A 17,228-nucleotide genomic window follows, 5' to 3' on the forward strand; every position below is an offset into this window, starting at 1 on the left:
CATCTGGAGGGGAGGCCAGCAGCTGGTTTTTAGAGATTTGGGCCAGGCCAGACAGTGGCTGTATATCTATGTGAGTGGTGCATCGCAGTCCAGACAATTACAGAGAAAGAGAATTATCTGATACATTTGGGAATTGCTTGCGATAAGCAAACTGCTTCATTCTCTTGACTTGAAGGGCTGAAACAGTTGATTACTCGATCTCCGTTGGAAATGGCAACTTGCAGCTTGGAGGATCTTCCTAAACCATGGAAGCTCCTAAACCATGTCTAGGGAGTAATTCACAACAACACTGTACTACACTACAGGTTTGGAGAAGAGTGGCTGAAGAGCTGCCTGGAGGAAAGGGACCTGCGAGTGTTGATTTATAGTCAGATAAATATGAGCCGGCAGTGTGCCCAGGTGGCCAAGAAGGCCAATGGCATCCTGGTCTGCATGAGGGATAATCTGGCCAGCAGGACTAGGGAAGTGATCCTTCCTCTCTACTCGGCGTCGGTGAGGCTGCACCTCAAATATTGTGTTCAGTTTTGGGTCTCTCACTAGAAGAAGGACATAGAGATGCTGGAATGTGTCCGGGGGAGGGCAATGAAGCTGGTGAAGGGTTTAGAGCACAAGTCTTATGAGGAGCAGCTGAGAGTGCTCAGGTTGTTTAGTCTGGAGGAAAGGAGACCAATGAGAGACCTTATTGCTCTCTGCAACTACCTAAGAGGAGGATGTAGTGAGGTGGAGGTTGGTCTCTTCTCCCTGGTAGCCAGTGACAGGGCAAAGGGAAGTGGCCTCAAGGTGCATCAGGGGAGATATAGGTTGTTTATTAGGAGGAATTTCTTTACTGAAAGGGTTGTCAAGCATTGAAACAGGCTGCCCAGGGAAGTGGTTGAGTCACCATCCTTGGAGGTATTTAAAAGATGAGTAGATATTGTACTCGGGGACATGGTCTGGTGACTGGATTGATGTTTGGATATAATGATCCTAAAGGTCTCTTCCAACCAAAACCATTCTGTGATAAAATGGAGCATTTTTGCAATCTCTGTAATGGTCAGTCTAGTCCTCAGAGAGATTGCACTCTGCAACAGTCAAGGTGTTGATGCCTGAACTGTGTTCTCGGTGCCATACTGACATGACCACAATGACCTGGAGTCACGGGTGCTTTATTACCATTTCTTGATACCATGTATAGTGTTCCCCATAGCCAATTCTGCTAAGTCCTATGAACTCTGCTGTTATACATCTTGGTTTCCAAAAAGAGCATTAATCCTCCTTCTGTTCAGTGAGAAACATTTATCATGAATTTGTTACTCTGCACTCAGAACCATGTTTTTACCCTTTTGAAATTCTCAGTTTTCCTAGGTCTGTTTGCCAAGAGTGGATGTAATAAATTACACCTTAAAATCTTGGTCTTTATGATCTGCTATTAAGACAGCCAAGGTCACAGATGGTTCCAGGGTAACTGAAGGCTTCACAGATAAAAAGAACAGCACCTTGCATTGACTCCAAGAGCAGATTGAGCAGAGGTGGATGTTCTGGAGCACTTATATAATATGTACTGCTTTGAGCAGTAGGATGGGACCAGTCTTATAGAGCTCTCCTCCAACTTCAGCTACTCTGTGATTCTGAACTAGGAAGAAAGTTTTCTTTAAGAGGCATCTTCAACCTTTGTGACTTAGAATTTCATTTTCATTATACTCTGTCTTTCCAGTAATAAGTATATTGTTAACTAACAATCATAGAATCATAGAATAACCAGGTTGGAAGAGACCCACTGGATCATCGAGTCCAACCATTCCTATCAAACACTAAACCATGCCCTCAGCACCTCGTCCACCTGTGCCTTAAACACCTCCAGGGAAGGTGAATCAACCACCTCCCTGGGCAGCCTGTTCCAGTGCCCAATGACCCTTGCCGTGAAAAATTGTTTCCTAATGTCCAGCCTAAACCTCCCCTGGTGGAGCCTGAGGCCATTCCCTCTTGTCCTGTCCCCTGTCACTTGGGAGAAGAGGCCAGCTCCCCTCTCTCCACAATCTCCTTTCTGGTAGTTATAGAGAGCAATGAGGTCTCCCCTCAGCCTCCTCTTCTCCAGGCTAAACAACCCCAGCTCTCTCAGCTGCTCCTCATAAGACCTGCTCTCCAGCCCCCTCACCAGCTTGGTTGCTCTTCTCTGGACTCGTTCCAGAGCCTCAACATCCTTCTTGTGGTGAGGGGCCCAGAACTGAACACAGGATTCGAGGAGCGGTCTCACCAGTGCCAAGTACAGAGAGAGAATAACCTCCCTGGACCTGCTGGTCACGCCATTTCTGATACAAGCCAAGATGCCATTGGCCTTCTTGGCTACCTGGGCACACTGCTGGCTCATGTTCAGTCGGCTGTCAACCAACACTCCCAGGTCTTTCTCCTCCAAGCAGCTTTCTAGACAGGCTTCTCCTAGTCTGTAGCACTGCACAGGGTTGTTGTGCCCCACGTGCAGGACCCGGCATTTGGCCTTGTTAAACCTCATGCCATTGGACTCTGCCCAGTGGTCCAGCCTGTTCAGATCCCTTTCCAGAGCCTCCCGACCCTCCAGCAGATCAACACTTCCACCCAGCTTAGTGTCGTCTGCAAACTTGCTAAGGGTGCACTCAATGCCTTCATCCAGGTCATTGATGAAGACATTGAACAGGGCTGGACCCAGCACTGAGCCCTGGGGAACCCCACTTGTCACTGGCCTCCAGCTGGATTTCACACCATTTCCCACCACTCTCTGGGCCCGGCCATCCAACCAGTTTTCCACCCAGGAGAGTGTGCGCCTGTCCAGGCCAGAGGCTGACAGTTTCCGAAGCAGAATGCTGTGAGAAACTGTGTCAAAGGCTTTACTGAAGTCCAGGAAGACCACATCCACAGCCTTTCCCTTGTCCAGTAGCCGAGTCACTTTACCGTAGAAGGCGATCAGGTTAGTTTCCCCCACCTCCATCATTTCATACCCCTGTTGCCATCTGGATACTCGGATCACATGAACAGCCAAATAAAGGCTTCACACTGAATATAGGAGTTCAGTTGAAATCTGGACCATGTATTTTGGCTGAGTGGTGAAACTCTGTGTACAAGGTACATAGCAAGAAGCAACACAAACATTTTGTTTGCTTCTGTGTCCCCTGCCGGAACTGAGGGAAGTGTCTACATTTATATGTTTCAGTAAATCTGACTAGGAAAGCTTAAAGATACCCTCAGTAAAATTTCATTGTTGCCTCTTTGCACACTGTGCTTTGAACAATGATGGGATGTAAGAAAAAACGCTCTGTACGTGGGGGGAAAAAAGAACAACTTTATAGACAGATGCTGGGTGTGGGCTTTAAAGAGAAATGTCTCATGGGGATTTGCATATGGGATTAGACCTACACAAAAAAAAACAGTGCAAAGAGACAGAAATTCTGCTGTTAATCATGTTACTTTTATTTAAACAGTAAGGTGTGTTTTTAATGTAAGTGGCTTTATTAATGCTTAATGCTGAGTTTTGAACAGTATGGTACCCAAACAATTGTACATACATAATGCTCAATACACTGTTTATTGCTCACTGTTTTTTGTATGAGCATTAAAACCTGGAAATTAATGTAAGAATAAATAAAGCACCCTACTATTATGCTAATAATATGCTGATTTCATTTATTGTAGTAATATGCACAAAATTTAGTTTTGCTTTTACAAGTCATTTTTCTCGTTTTCCTTATTGGAGAAAAAAAATCAGATTTTATTATTTGGGCAAGGGCCAATGCTTGTCTGAAAAGTCAAAACTTGAAAGCACTTCCTAATTTTTTAATTTAACCTCCCACCTTACAGAACTGGCTTTTGTATCGCATGTCCCAATTTCTTTTTCTAAAGACAAAGTATTTCTGTTCTTCCTTTTGCTGTTACTAGGAAACATGCCTTGCAAGAGGATTGTTCACGTACTGCTTGAGACAAAAGACCTGACTTGCTTTTTTAATCTGTGTTTTCTTCCTGTACTGACCCTGCTGCTCAAAAGACAGAAAAAATGGAAAGGTATATTCACCACCTTATCTTGCGTAGCTGGGGCCAAATCGGTAATCAGCACGAGGTGGAAGTTCTACAGAAGCTTGTTAAAAGCTGCTTTTAAATTCAGTGTGCCCTAAATTAGGACTTCCCAATAGTCTCTAAATATATTATGTCCAACTGTCCTTTTTCCTCAAGGACCTTGCATTGGCCCTTGCTATTTCAGGGCTGAGAACAGCAATTTCCTGCTCATCCTCACAAACTTGTACACCACTAGGGCGGAAACCTGTTTGCAAAGGCTTCAAGGATTTGACAACCTTGTGCTGAAGTGCTGACAAATGAAATAGACCAGAGAGATGAGGCTCTGACACCCCAACCCCCCCAGCTCTCTTTCAATAGTTTGTTACATTCTTTTTAGAAACTACCTGAAACAATAGCAAAGGCAAAGGGTTTGGATAATTACTTTTTTTAATGTAAAGCGGATTATATAATAATTCCCTGATGATCTAATGTTTATTCTTTAAAACTAAAATGTTCTTGCAGTGTAATATTATATAAACATAACAGAATCATCGAGTTTACCAGTTACACCAAGTATGTATTACAATCTATGACAACACCCAGCTTTACATGAACTTTGAAACGTGAGCTGTCTTTCAATTACATAAGTTATTACAGTACTGTTTAAAGGAATCTTTTGGTTATATGTAAACACTATAAATTAGAAGTTTAAAAAATAATCATGTAAGACATGTATGGCATTGACGTAGTTTAAAAAACAGTAACTAGCCCTAAATCTGAATACTCTCAGACACAGCAAAAGCAGGTATCATCCTAATGCTGTAGAATAACATGCTGAAATTTTGACTTATTTGAAGAACCAGTGATTCTTTGTGTTCCCTCCTCCTTTTGTTTTCACGTTTAAAGATTCTCACCATCAGTGCCCTAAGGAATGGGCCACCTTGTACTACATGTGACAGGATAATATATACTATTTTGAGTGTTGCCCTTCTAATATTAAAAGCCACCTAAATTAAGCCTCCTAAATAAATACTGGTTTAAATGAAAATCCTGAGGAATTATAATCCATTTACTTGATGGTTTTGGATAAGTGCAATTTGATGTATGCAGAATGCGGTTTCGTTTAAGGTCATTCTTAGTAAGGCATATTAAAAATAAATATAAAAGTGACAACATAAAATTTAGTTTCTTGCTACAAAATCTTAGGCAAAAAATATTTTTGCATGTAGTAATGGACTTTATCCATTTGCTGGCTTACAGGAGTTAAATTTGTGCATTAAGCTTAACTGCCCTTGTCAGAACGTGACACTACTAGCGGTCCGAAGCTACATGTTAATGATTTTATTCCCATGTTCAAACACAGCTTGCACAAACTGCTTGAAGACTCTGTCCATGTAAGTGCACTTCCTTGGCCAAATTCCTTCCAGAAAACCAATGTGGCCTCCACACGATGTCAGGACCAAAGCAACGTTTGCATTTTGTTTGGCAGTTTCTACTGGTATGGCTAAAAAGGGAGGGGCGGGAGGAGAAATTTTAAGTCCTTCTTCTGTGAAACACCAGCCAATAAATATTTTCTCTTAAATGTTTCACATCCTATATATGAACAAATATGCAAGACATTAACATATGCTACTAACATACACGTACTGCAGGACGTAGAACCATAGCTTTGTCAAAAGCCATTTCTCTCTTCATCATTAACTCACCTTACCTGTGTGATTCTTCTGTCTGCTGTAAAAGTTTCAGAAATGCCTGGGTTTCATTTTTCTTTCAGTCCTACTGATGGAACAACCCCCATGTTAATGCATACTTACGTTTACATATGAATTGTGGAAGTGAAAGGACCATTGAGCCTGTAGTTTCTAACCTGTGTTGCAATATCCAACTTTGGAAAAACTGAAAAATGACAACCTTAATTATGAATCCCATTCTTTTTGTAGGACACTCCAAACACAAAACCTTTAATGTCACTATAGGATAACTTACAGAAAAAAATCCTGTCAGCTAATATTAAAGATCATCCTGGGTTATCATCATTATATCTGGTTTGCCATACATTTACACCTGCACACTTAAAGCACACCACACAAACACACTGGGAGATGGTTTTCACCCTGAGGAGATCACAATCAAAATATGTGTGGTAAACAGAAAAAGAGGAAGAGCAAACAACTGCGTAAGGACACAGAAAGCTGCTCAGTGTCAGCCAGTAGGTTAGTGGTTCTCTGCCGAATGCTAGAAAAATTACTTAACTTGGAATTTAGATTACTAGACCAGATACTACAAGGATTTTTCTTTTGCTGGGTTAGTTCTTCAGCTGGATCAGCTCCCTAATCTGGTTCCCCATGCTAACACCAGTACATGAACTGCAGGAGGCCAGTCAGACGAGGACTGTGGTGAGGTGGCCCTTGCAGTGACAGCCTCCAGATAGCTTAACGTCATCGGTGAAATACACCTGAGACCTCTGCTGATTTTGATAAGTGCAGGAGGGGAGGCTCCAGTGCATCTTATGTTGAATATGCACACATGTGTGTCTAAATCAGTGCCATCACCTCCACAGTTCCCTTTATGAAAGAAAATCAAGGTCATTGCGCAGCCTGACAACAGAGAAAGGAAGACTGCAGATATGGCATTTTAGTGTGGTGAGATGACACTCTTAGCATATGAACTGTCTGAGACAATGTGGAGCTTTGTGCAGTTGTGATGTTTGTGCTTTTGATACAGAAATTACGTTACTTTAAGCAACTTCCTCTGAAATTTTAGGTATGCGAAATATACTCCCAAACAGGCAGAAACTGCAATATGCTTCAGAGAAGAATGTCTTTTTAAGTTCCAGGTTCAAATAACATACTTAATGGAAGGGGGAAAAAAAGTCCTTCAAGTTTTTTGATTATTCTGGATTGGCAGAAAAGAACAACTGCAAATGAAGATTTTAGGTCATATACGGCTAAGTTAAAAATGCCTTGGCAGTACAACACAAAGCAGCAAGTCACTCCCAGGATTTCTATTGCTGCCTTATTTATTAAGAAGTATTTTTGAAGAGAGACTTTTAATCATGTTTATTTTTTGGGGGGGAAGGATTCAGTTGTCCACGTCCCTTCCTGACTGAACTTCCTTCAGAAATACCCTTCCCCCCATTTCTAGGAGCCTGCTTTCCTTTACTCCTTTATATATTTGCTATCTCAAAGTTCATTCTGCTCAAATAGTCATTATCCGTGCCTAGCACTAATTTCTTTATAGCTGAGTTCCTGACTTTCATTTGGAAGCTGGCAGACTCATTGCTGTGCACTTCAGATGCTGACCTGCCTTCGTTTTCAGCAATGAGAGTAACAGCACGGAGCCAGAGAAGGACCCACAGCCCGAGTACAAGATCTTGAATGCAATGACTGCAGTGAACAGCTGCGCGACTTTCCACCTGATCCATAGCAGAGTCAGTGCCTTTATAAATGCTGCATTATAACATCCGTGCCCGTAGCATAAGGTACTTGGTTGTGCCCTGATTGGAGCACTGACTGAGCTCCAGAGTGCAATCAAGATTCTCTTGCAGAGTACCTGAGACTCTTTGCCCTCCAGTACTATTAATTACTTTCACTCTTTTCCTCCTTTCAGAGTTATATGCATCGAAGTGGTTTATAGATTCCAGCATTTAGTAAGTGATTTTGATTCTTTACTAGGTGGAAGAAACCATGCTTTTCACTCTCTCTACAAGAAGCCCTTGGCTTTTCCTTTGTTCAGCTGGAAAACTGAAAATACTATACGCAGTGTCTGTGCCTTTCAAACCAACACTGAGGCAAGACTAAAAAGAAAAGTCAATGAAATAAAAGCCTGGGGCCTGTCAGCCTTGACTGGGAAATAGCACAGGCTGAAAATAAGAGATGCAGAAAACAATGTGTTATTTCTTGCAATCCAAAACATGCATCATTTTCAGACTCCAGACTTGGCAAGTACTCCTCTCGAGTTTTGCCTCAGTGCACCTGCCCAGCAATCTCTGATCTGGCTCCCTTGGATTCTGTGGATGAACACACTGCCATGTACAAAGACAGTACACGTCGGCTTCTGCCGACTGCACAGGAATTTGCCCACTTAACTGTACCTGCTCCTCCTCTGCTCTCTGCAATGCATGGACCATATCGAACAGAGTCCCCACAGTGAAGTGGGGATCAGACTAAAGCCTGAGGCCCCCATTCCTGCTTCAGGCAATGAATCACATTTTGTGCGGCCGTTCTGCAGCTGCCTCCCTGGTTGCTGAGGTGACTAATGGATGGGCTTACGTGGAAAGGTATGGTGAGGAGTGTGTGAGGAAAGACAGATTGATCTCCAAGAATCAGAGACAACATGAAGACTCCATTGATCCTAATGGACTTCAGATCAGCTGCACGCTGGCCTAAACCCAGCTCCTGTTTAGCTAAGATTATGCAAGAATGTGATGACTGTTCACTTTGTCAGATCGGTGTCAAAGGGCATAGAGAAATATCCTTTCTTGCCAAGAAGGTGCTTTGCTGGGGTGTGTGGAAGGGAGATGACAGTAAATGTCTCCTCTGCTGTGCCAACAGCTGCAGAAGTTCCCTGACACCTCTGCATACCTGTCATGCAGAGGTTACCAGCGTAATGATACCTCCCAATCACTTTGCTGATGTTATTCATTCTCAAACTGATTGGCAATACTGTCGTGGGTGCCACGTGCTGCCTGCCTCTGAACAGCTACAGCAGCCCTCTCCTAGATGCCTGCCAGCACTAGGGTGCTGGCTATCTTCTGTGCCAGGCGAGGTGTCAGCTGCATACAGGTCTTTACGAATGTCATCTTCCCCATCCTGAAGTTCTCCCAATTCTAACCAACATGCATTTACAGCAGAATTCTGCCAGGGAATTATCACAAGCTGTAGGACTGTGCTGAATACTCTGTCATTTCCTTCTACCTGCAGTGAGGATTTTTAGTAGGTGCCACAGAATCACTAGGTTGGAAAAGACCCACAGGATCATCGAGTCCAACCATTCCTATCAAACACTAAACCATGACACTCGGCACCTCATCCACCCATCCTTTAAACACCTCCAGGGAAGGTGACTCAACCACCTCCTTGGGCAGCCTGTTCCAGTGCCCAATGACCCTTGCCGTGAAAAATTGTTTCCTGATGTCAAGCCTGAACCTTCCCTGGCGGAGCCTGAGGCCATTTCCTCCTGTCCTGTCCCCCATCACTAGGGAGAAGAGGCCAGCTCCCCTCTCTCCACAACCTCCTTTCTGGTAGTTGTAAAGAGCAATGAGGTCTCCCCTCAGCCTCCTCTTCTCCAGGCTAAACAACTCCAGCTCTCTCAGCCACTCCTCATAAGGCCTGTTCTCCAGCCCCTTCACCAGCTTGGTTGCTCTTCTCTGGACTCTCTCCAGAGCCTCAACATCCTTCTTGTGGTGAGGGGCCCAGAACCGAACACAGGATTCAAGGAGCGGTCTCACCAGTGCCAAGTACAGAGAGAGAATAACCTCCCTGGACCTGCTGGTCACGCCGTTTCTGATACAAGCCAAGATGCCATTGGTCTTCTTGGCCACCTGGGCACACTGCTGGCTCATGTTCAGTCACTGTCAACCAACACCCCCAGGTCCTTCTCCTCCAGGCAGCTTTCTAGACAGGCTTCTCCTAGTCTGTAGCACTGCACAGGGTTGTTGTGCCCCAAGTGCAGGACCCGGCATTTGGCCTTGTTAAACCTCATGCCATTGGACTCTGCCCAGTGGTCCAGCCTGTTCAGATCCCTTTCCAGAGCCTCCCGACCCTCCAGCAGATCGACACTTCCACCCAGCTTAGTGTCGTCTGCAAACCTGCCACATTTGACCTGCTGTTACCTCTCTGCTCTCACCTCCCCTGCAGTGAGCAGGACGCCTGCCCTTGGCACAGCTACTCGTGGTACAGTTGGGTAACCATTTGTATGACTCCTTCCCAGCAGAGTTTCTTGCTCTGCAGCTTCTCAGGAGAGAACTGAATATGTTGTGTTGCTCTCTAGTACCAAAATGGAAACAATGCTTGGCAGCAGTGTGGTACTTTACTCTAGGCTGTCTCTAGGGGCTGGTAGCCATTCACAAATAAACCCACAATGCAACAGAGCAAATTCTGTCACATAAAGGGCAGAGGAATTGAGCACTGCGTGTCCAGCATTGAGCACATGCACTCTAGGATATAGGATGGCATGCATGCCAAAACATACTTCTGTTTGATTTTGTCCACATATAACCTTCTGCTTTTGTTTCTGCTGACCAAAATCTGTGCTGCTGTTTGATCCAGCAGGAACAGACCTGTTATTTGTGATCACAGAACCACAATGTAAATATGTATGTGCAGAATTACCTCATTCAAAATCCATTTGTGGTATGTTCTTTGCAACAAGTACTTTTTAAAAAGGAACAATAGGAAAAAAAATGCATATGAAGCAGCGCCAGATTAAATAAGACACTGGTGTCAGACTTTCTGTTCCGTTATTTGGTTGATTTCATAGAATCACAGAATGGTTTGGGCTGGAAAGGACCTTAAAGATCATCCAGTTCCCCCCCTCTGCCGTGGGCAGGGACACCTTCTATTAGGTCAGGTTGCTGAAAGCTTCATCCAGCCTGGCCTTGGACACCTCTGTCTGGGCATTCCTTGGCCATTTGGTCTCTCCAGACAACTTCATTCAACTGTGCTTTTTACGTAATAGGGTGCAAAATAACACCTAAGAGCAATTACTCCAAATTTGGATTCAGAGGGACAGAAAAGGTTCAGAGAAATCAATAAAGAGTATAACTGAGCTTCAGACATGCGCTTTTTTGGCACAGCGGCTCAGGAGGGAGCTGGCATGGTACCTAGCTTGCAGGGCAGCCTTTCAGCTTGGCCACAATGCTCACCAGTGGCAATTAGCCAGGCATTAGTATAGTGAAATTTAAGTCAGTTGCCTAATACACTGTTTAAAGTCTCTGAGGAGAAAAATGCCACTTCAGATCAGAAGTTAAACATGACACTGATAATGAGTGCTATCATTCCATCTTCTTGATTTATTTTTGACACTTAAAAAATAAAAAGGCCCAGCTTGGTTATTTTACGTATCTCCTGAAGCAATGGCTTGTTTAAATTAGCTACGGTGAGAGAAGTGTCATGCAATGAAGAAAGCATTTGTTTTCCTTAGTTAGTATTATGTAATATGAGAACTGCATTCCAGAATTAAACTACAGGTACATCAGATGCCAAGCTCAATGGGCTTTCAACAGCAACATTAAGGGAGGACTGCAAATGAATTGGTTCTTCCTAATACTGGATTGAGATCAAAGGGACATTTTCACAATATATTAAAAAATAATTGCTGGAAGACACAAGGGGTAGCAAAGATCTACATGAGAAGAAGGGATCAGGTAGTAAGAGGCAACAGAGACAGCATCTGTGCTTTTTAAGGACAGTCTCTCTTGTTGCTTTTATGTAGTGACAAAGCAGACTTGGGTTTGCATGCCCTAAGCTCTGCTATAGGAAGATAAATGTGTCTGGCTTTCTAAGGGATATTTAAACACAAAGGAATTCTGGCACAGCTTTCTCTCTAATAAGTTTTCTAAGCCTGTTTCCCAGCTGTCAGAAACTACAGCTACCTACAACAGAGGTGGAAGGTAGCTTAAAAGGTGGTAGGTATTACTGGGAGAGATGAGGCATGAAATAACCACTGCCCAAAGCCAACAGCACACTGGGGTCTGGCTGAGAAGAAATTCTCTGGCTTTGAATCCATTATACAGTGTGAGTGGAAAGTGCCGCTGGTTGCCGCAGGCTTACATGGGTCCACGCGCTTTTAAGTCAGAAAAAAACAAGCCAGTTGTCAGAATTAAGAGTTAACACCAGCCCTTTATGTTTGCTAACATAAAACAGCCCGCAAAAGTGTCAAGATGAATGAACTCCAGTAACTGATGGCAGCAGCCATAAATTCTAGGCTGCAAATCAGGGTGCCCTGTACCTCCTGCCAGCACAACTTTCACACTAAAGGTGCACAGTGCAAGCAAATAAAGAAGTTGTGCTATGAACTGTAAATCAGCATTGTCCTGATAGACCTTTCTAAGGTAAACTTGTCATCACAAGGGCAACCATTTACAGCCAAAAGCACTAACTCTGTGAACAAGGAATAAAAGAGACCCAAACATTTTCATGGAGAGATGGATGCTTCTTACAGCAGACTCTAACATTTATTGTTTCAGAAGTGCTGGTGCTCTACCTCACCCTCCTCTACACTGCAAGGCTTCCAAGGCATTCTAACAACAGGTTTGATACTTAATCCTACACATGAGACCATCCCTGTAATCCACTACTCACCAAGAGCTGTGTTTCTTTCAGAAAACAGCTTCAGGGAGGAGAGACCTGCTTCAGCTCTACTCCAGGGGACTCACTCTTTTGGCAAGTCAAACTACCCAACCATAGCACTATTGAGGCTGTAAGAGACCTCTTGAGATCCAACCACCCCGCTCAAGCAGGTTACCTACAGCAGGCTGGCCAGGACTGTGTGCAGTCAGCTTCTGAGTATCTCCATAGATGGAGACCCCACAACCTGTCCGTGACCATGACTCACAGTAAAGAAGTGTTTTCGTGTGTTCAGATTGAATTTCAGGGCGTCAAGGTTGTTAGCTCTTGAGAGCTGAAGGTTATAGCCTAAAATGAAGAGACAAGGGGATGGAGTACCTGCACTACCTTTTATCTAGCTAAGTAAGGTCCTGGGGTAATAGGCTCGAAAAGGTTAACTAATCCTCTAGGGACAGAGGCACACCACCTGGTTCACTGCCGTTGTTATTTGAGCTAATTAGCTAGCTTACTCCTGCTACAGTTACTACTTCACGGCAGAACAGAAACCACAAACTGAGCTCAATTCTGACAAGGTATGAGGAAGAAATCTTACGCTGAGGGTTGTGAAACACTGGAACAGGTTGGAAAGAGAGGTGGTAGATGCCTCATCCCTGGATATATTAGAGGTCAGGTTGGATGGGGCTCTGAGCAACCTGATCTGGTTGATGATGTCCCTGCTTATCACAGGGTGGTTTGATTAGATAAGCTTTAAAGGTCTCTTCCAACCCAAACCATTCTATGATTCTATGATTTCCAGGACATTACATACTTATAATGAAAGGAGCAACAGGCCAATTTAAAGGAAAAAAAAAAAGTCCCACAGATGCTAGTAAATACAAAAGGACCAACTCTGTCTCCAAAAGACCTTGAACTGCAAATTGTTAAAGATAGATGCAGTATTCTGGAAGAATATTGCTATGTTTGCCCAGATCTTATTTATGTTAAGCCTCTGTTTTGGCAAATGTAAGGGACAAGTAGGCTGGCTAATGCAGAGTCACTGTTTTTTCCCTCATATTAGGTAGCCATCACCTCTTTATATTGTTCATGCATAGCATGGATGCTTTTTGTTCAAGAAGAGTAAAAATCAGACTGCCTTTTTCTAGTGCGCTCTATTGGAGTACTGATGTCACATTTGTCTCTAACAGGTCTTTGATTATAAATAGTAATAGAAGTGTGTGTGTGTTTCTCTGTGTGTTGTAAAGCTGTGCACAGATGAACTACAAATACACACTGAGCCTTTTCCAGTTCCTTCATTCTTCTCTTTGCTCTTCTATTCTGTTTGCCTACTCACTTTGGTTTCTTGACTCATTCTACAAGAATCTCATTTGACTTGTGGTGGCAGAAGAAAGCTTCCCTGAAATAAAAGTGCTTAAACTTCATATTTCAAGGTGTCAGGTGTTCACTGCTTAAGACCCACCCCTCAACCAGCTGTTCATTGTTCATTGTAGTGGTTTTCCTCTACATTAGCTTTTGTTCTCCCCCTCTTCTCAGACACTATAACCAGTACACAGACTGCAGGAGCAAGCCCATCTGTTTAAGGCAGTGAGCAACAGGGTTTTGATCTCCAGATCAAAAGCAAAATGATCATAATGATCGTGTGTTTGTCAGAAAATAGGAAGGAAAGGGAAATAGTTTTCAGCTTATCTGTTACTTAGCTGATACTGTTGCTTCATCTTCTAGTTAATTCTTATTAATTTCAATGTGCTTCCATCTAGGAGCTCACTTTGTCTAATTCTCTTCCCTTACCCCAGAGATTGGCTTGTTCAGCCTGGAGAACAGAAGGCTCTGAGGAGGCCTTATAGTGACCTTCCAGTAGATTAAGGTTCTACAAGAAAGCTGGGGAGGGACTGTTTACAAAGGCTTGTAGTGACAGGATGAGGGGGAATGGGTATAAACTAGACAGGGGCAGATTTAGACTAGACATAAGGAAGAATTTCTTCACTATGAGGGTGGTGAGGCACTGGCGCAGGTTGACCAGGGAAGCTGTGGCTGCCCCATCTCTGGAGGTGTCCAAGGCCAGGTTGGACGGGGCCTTGGGCAGCCTGATCTAGTGGCATGTGTACCTGCCCATGGCAGGAGGCTTAGAACTGGATGATCTTTAAGTTCCCTTCCAACCCAAACTATTCTATGATTCTATGATTTTTTTTGTACTTTTAACTTTCAGGCACTTGAGGTGGCACTGAAATTAATGGTGGGGGATTTTGAGTCATCTGAAACATAAGCAACTCCCAGACATTCATTGTAGGGACCGAGTTGAAAAGTGGCAATAAAAAATCACTTGTTTTCACTTTCATTGAACTCTGTCTACAATCCATACACCTGAATCCAAGTTCCTCATCATAGGATGTATTTGCACTTAGTGAATAGACATGGGTGCTTCTGAGAGGGCAATGCATCTGACATCTTCCTTACGCTGAGGTAACTCGCACCTTAAATGTGCATATTCCCTTCTTTTGACTACAAAGAGTCTACTAATGGCTAATGATTGCCATCCCATTCTGTATTCTGCCCTCTGTACAAATCAGGTCTCTCCATCATCAGCTGTTTTATGTGTCTTACACTGTAAGCAAACTGCAAGGCTGATCCATCCCTGGAAGTTTTGATCCTACGTACAAGTAACATTTAAATACACCTCTACACATAGGTCTGAGTTTATTCTCAGACCTATGTCATTTGTCTTAACAATAGCATATACAGATAAATATATTTTTAAAAGCCTAAACTTACCGTGACCTGGTGAGAAAACATCATCTACAGAGTTTAGACATAAAACTGGAATTCCTACTGACTTCAGCTTGCGACATGGGCTAGCGTCTTCATAGTAATCATCGATTGTAGGGTAGCCGAACATGACTGAAGTGAACTGCTTATCAAATTCTCTAACAGTTCTAGCCTGAAATACAGAATTCAGATAGGGAAATACATCAGCATTTGGAAAACAGCATCCAGTTAACGCAGAAGTAACAGTTTCACGTACCTTCATCACGAGATCTATATCAAATAATTTCTCCAACATTTGTCGATGCCTAAAAAGAGAGAAAAATTGGAAGGCTTGTTTCTTTGTATATAAACAGATGTAGAAGTCCTCTGCTTTGCAGATACATTTATAGAAATAACTCTCTAACAAGAACATGCTTGGTTTTGATTTTCTGTCACATGAAAAATCTGTCTGGAAACCAAAAGCATAAGAATTGTTCATTCCTATGCAAGTACATCCAGCAACATAGTAAAAACCTGTATAAGCTATGAGAAAGATGCCAAAGATAAGAGAACTAAATATTTGGGAATAAAGAATACACCCTAATTTTATTAAGCAAAGAGTGAACATGGTCCTTGTATGGCTTTGCAGCCAATGCTGACTTAAAAGAATCAGTATTGATACATATACGTTCAAAGTTAATACATGTATGTCTGAAAAATTAAAAAATCCATTCATTTAATCCATAAATATAGAAGTTTGCTGGTCTTGTGCCAAAGCCCTTGAGAAGCAGAGAAATTTAGTCACACTATTGACAATTTTCCTTGCAAAGATCCTTTTGGTTTCAAAACTTACAGAAGAATCATAGTATCATAGAATCCTAGGATGGTTTGGGTCAGAAGGGACCTTAAAGATCATCCAGTTCCAACCCCCTGCCATGGGCAGGGACATCTCCCACCAGACTGGACTGCTCAAGGCCCCATCCAACCTGGCCCTGAACACCTCCAGGGACGAGGCATCCACAGCTTCCCTGGGCAGCCTGTGCCAGGGCCTCACCACCCTCATCTCCGCACACAGAACAGCCATGTGAGGTGCTGTTATAGCTTTAATCTTGCCAGTATTATTATACCTGCTGTAGATCTCATGCTAACATCCTTCCACCTTGCTAAATAGCTTAGAGGCAACTCACCTGGTGATAGAGGATTGTAGACAAGTAGTCAAGTAATAGTTGAAAAGAAGCCAGTTTAGTGGCTTCTCCAGAGATTCTACAGATTCAAAAACATTCCAACCCGCAGAGAAAATTGCAGCTGCCATTAAAGGAGTGTCTCTGCCAGTTTTGCCCAGGTAATTTAAAAGAAGCATGCTACAAACAGAAATGAAAAACAGAAACATATATATATACACACTATCAAATTGTTTGCTTCAATTTAAAGCAAATATAACAATCAGCTAGCTTTTTGTCTATTTTTCAACAGTTTCCTGTACCAGACCCACTATTGTTCCTAATACTTCTGACAGGTAGTCAATGTGATCAACGTATGACTCGTGAAGTTTGCTTTCTTTCTCTACTGTCAGAGAGGAACTGAGTGCACTGTGTAGGACGTGGGTAGGAGTGCATTTAGAAGTAAATAGAGATGTACTAGTCCTCTTTATATCACTAAAAGGAAGGAAAAGGTCAAATAAATGTATGTTACTCATGGAACAGGTATTCCCAAGTTGTTAGTAAGCTTTACTGTTTTATAAGCTCTTGCTTTTCCTGATCTGATAAACCTGATCAGTGTGCCTGACAAACGCAAGCTGCCCCTGGCACGCCTGCCTCACCACGAACCTGTTTTTTGAGTTGAAGGGAATGCCTTTACCTCACCTCACATATATGAGAGGACACAGCCGTTCTTTAACATGAAGTATGTAAAGAATGAAGTGTTGGACAATGAATAAAACTTGTGAAACACAGTTATGTGCCAAATAAATGGTTAAAGCCTTGCCTTTCTGACCAATCGCAACTTAAGAGTCTCTGCTGATGATGTATAGTTGAGTCAAAAAATTGGGAGAGCTCATCAATACCTGATCCTTCAAACGCAGAAAAATTAAAATGGCAGGAAGAGAGTGAAAGAAAAATACTAACAGAAAAGCTGTGAAGTCTTACTTTACTGCCTGAGGCCCGAAAGTTTCCAACCAGAATTTTAATACCAAACCTTTAATTC

General features: G+C 42.9%; 1 protein-coding gene across 2 annotated transcripts in view; it reads right to left on the reverse strand.

The window, feature by feature from the left end:
• Positions 1-3,398: 3,398 nt before the first annotated feature.
• ABHD3 (abhydrolase domain containing 3, phospholipase) overlaps positions 3,399-17,228 on the reverse strand; it is a 28,129-nt gene continuing 14,299 nt past the window's right edge. Inside the window, exons 6-9 of one of the 2 annotated variants that reach the window (XM_069853948.1) lie at positions 16,214-16,387; positions 15,304-15,352; positions 15,054-15,219; positions 3,400-5,503 (exon numbers count right to left, since the gene is read on the reverse strand). In XM_069853948.1, the coding sequence (XP_069710049.1) occupies positions 5,325-5,503; positions 15,054-15,219; positions 15,304-15,352; positions 16,214-16,387 (568 nt within the window). In that variant the 3' untranslated portion in view covers positions 3,400-5,324. Of the gene's footprint in view, positions 5,504-15,053; positions 15,220-15,303; positions 15,353-16,213; positions 16,388-17,228 lie in introns of both variants that reach the window. The other variant, XM_069853950.1, reaches the window with a different exon arrangement.

The sequence above is a fragment of the Phaenicophaeus curvirostris genome, chromosome 3 (genome assembly GCF_032191515.1).
Source record: "Phaenicophaeus curvirostris isolate KB17595 chromosome 3, BPBGC_Pcur_1.0, whole genome shotgun sequence".
Taxonomy (NCBI): Eukaryota; Metazoa; Chordata; class Aves; order Cuculiformes; family Cuculidae; genus Phaenicophaeus; species Phaenicophaeus curvirostris.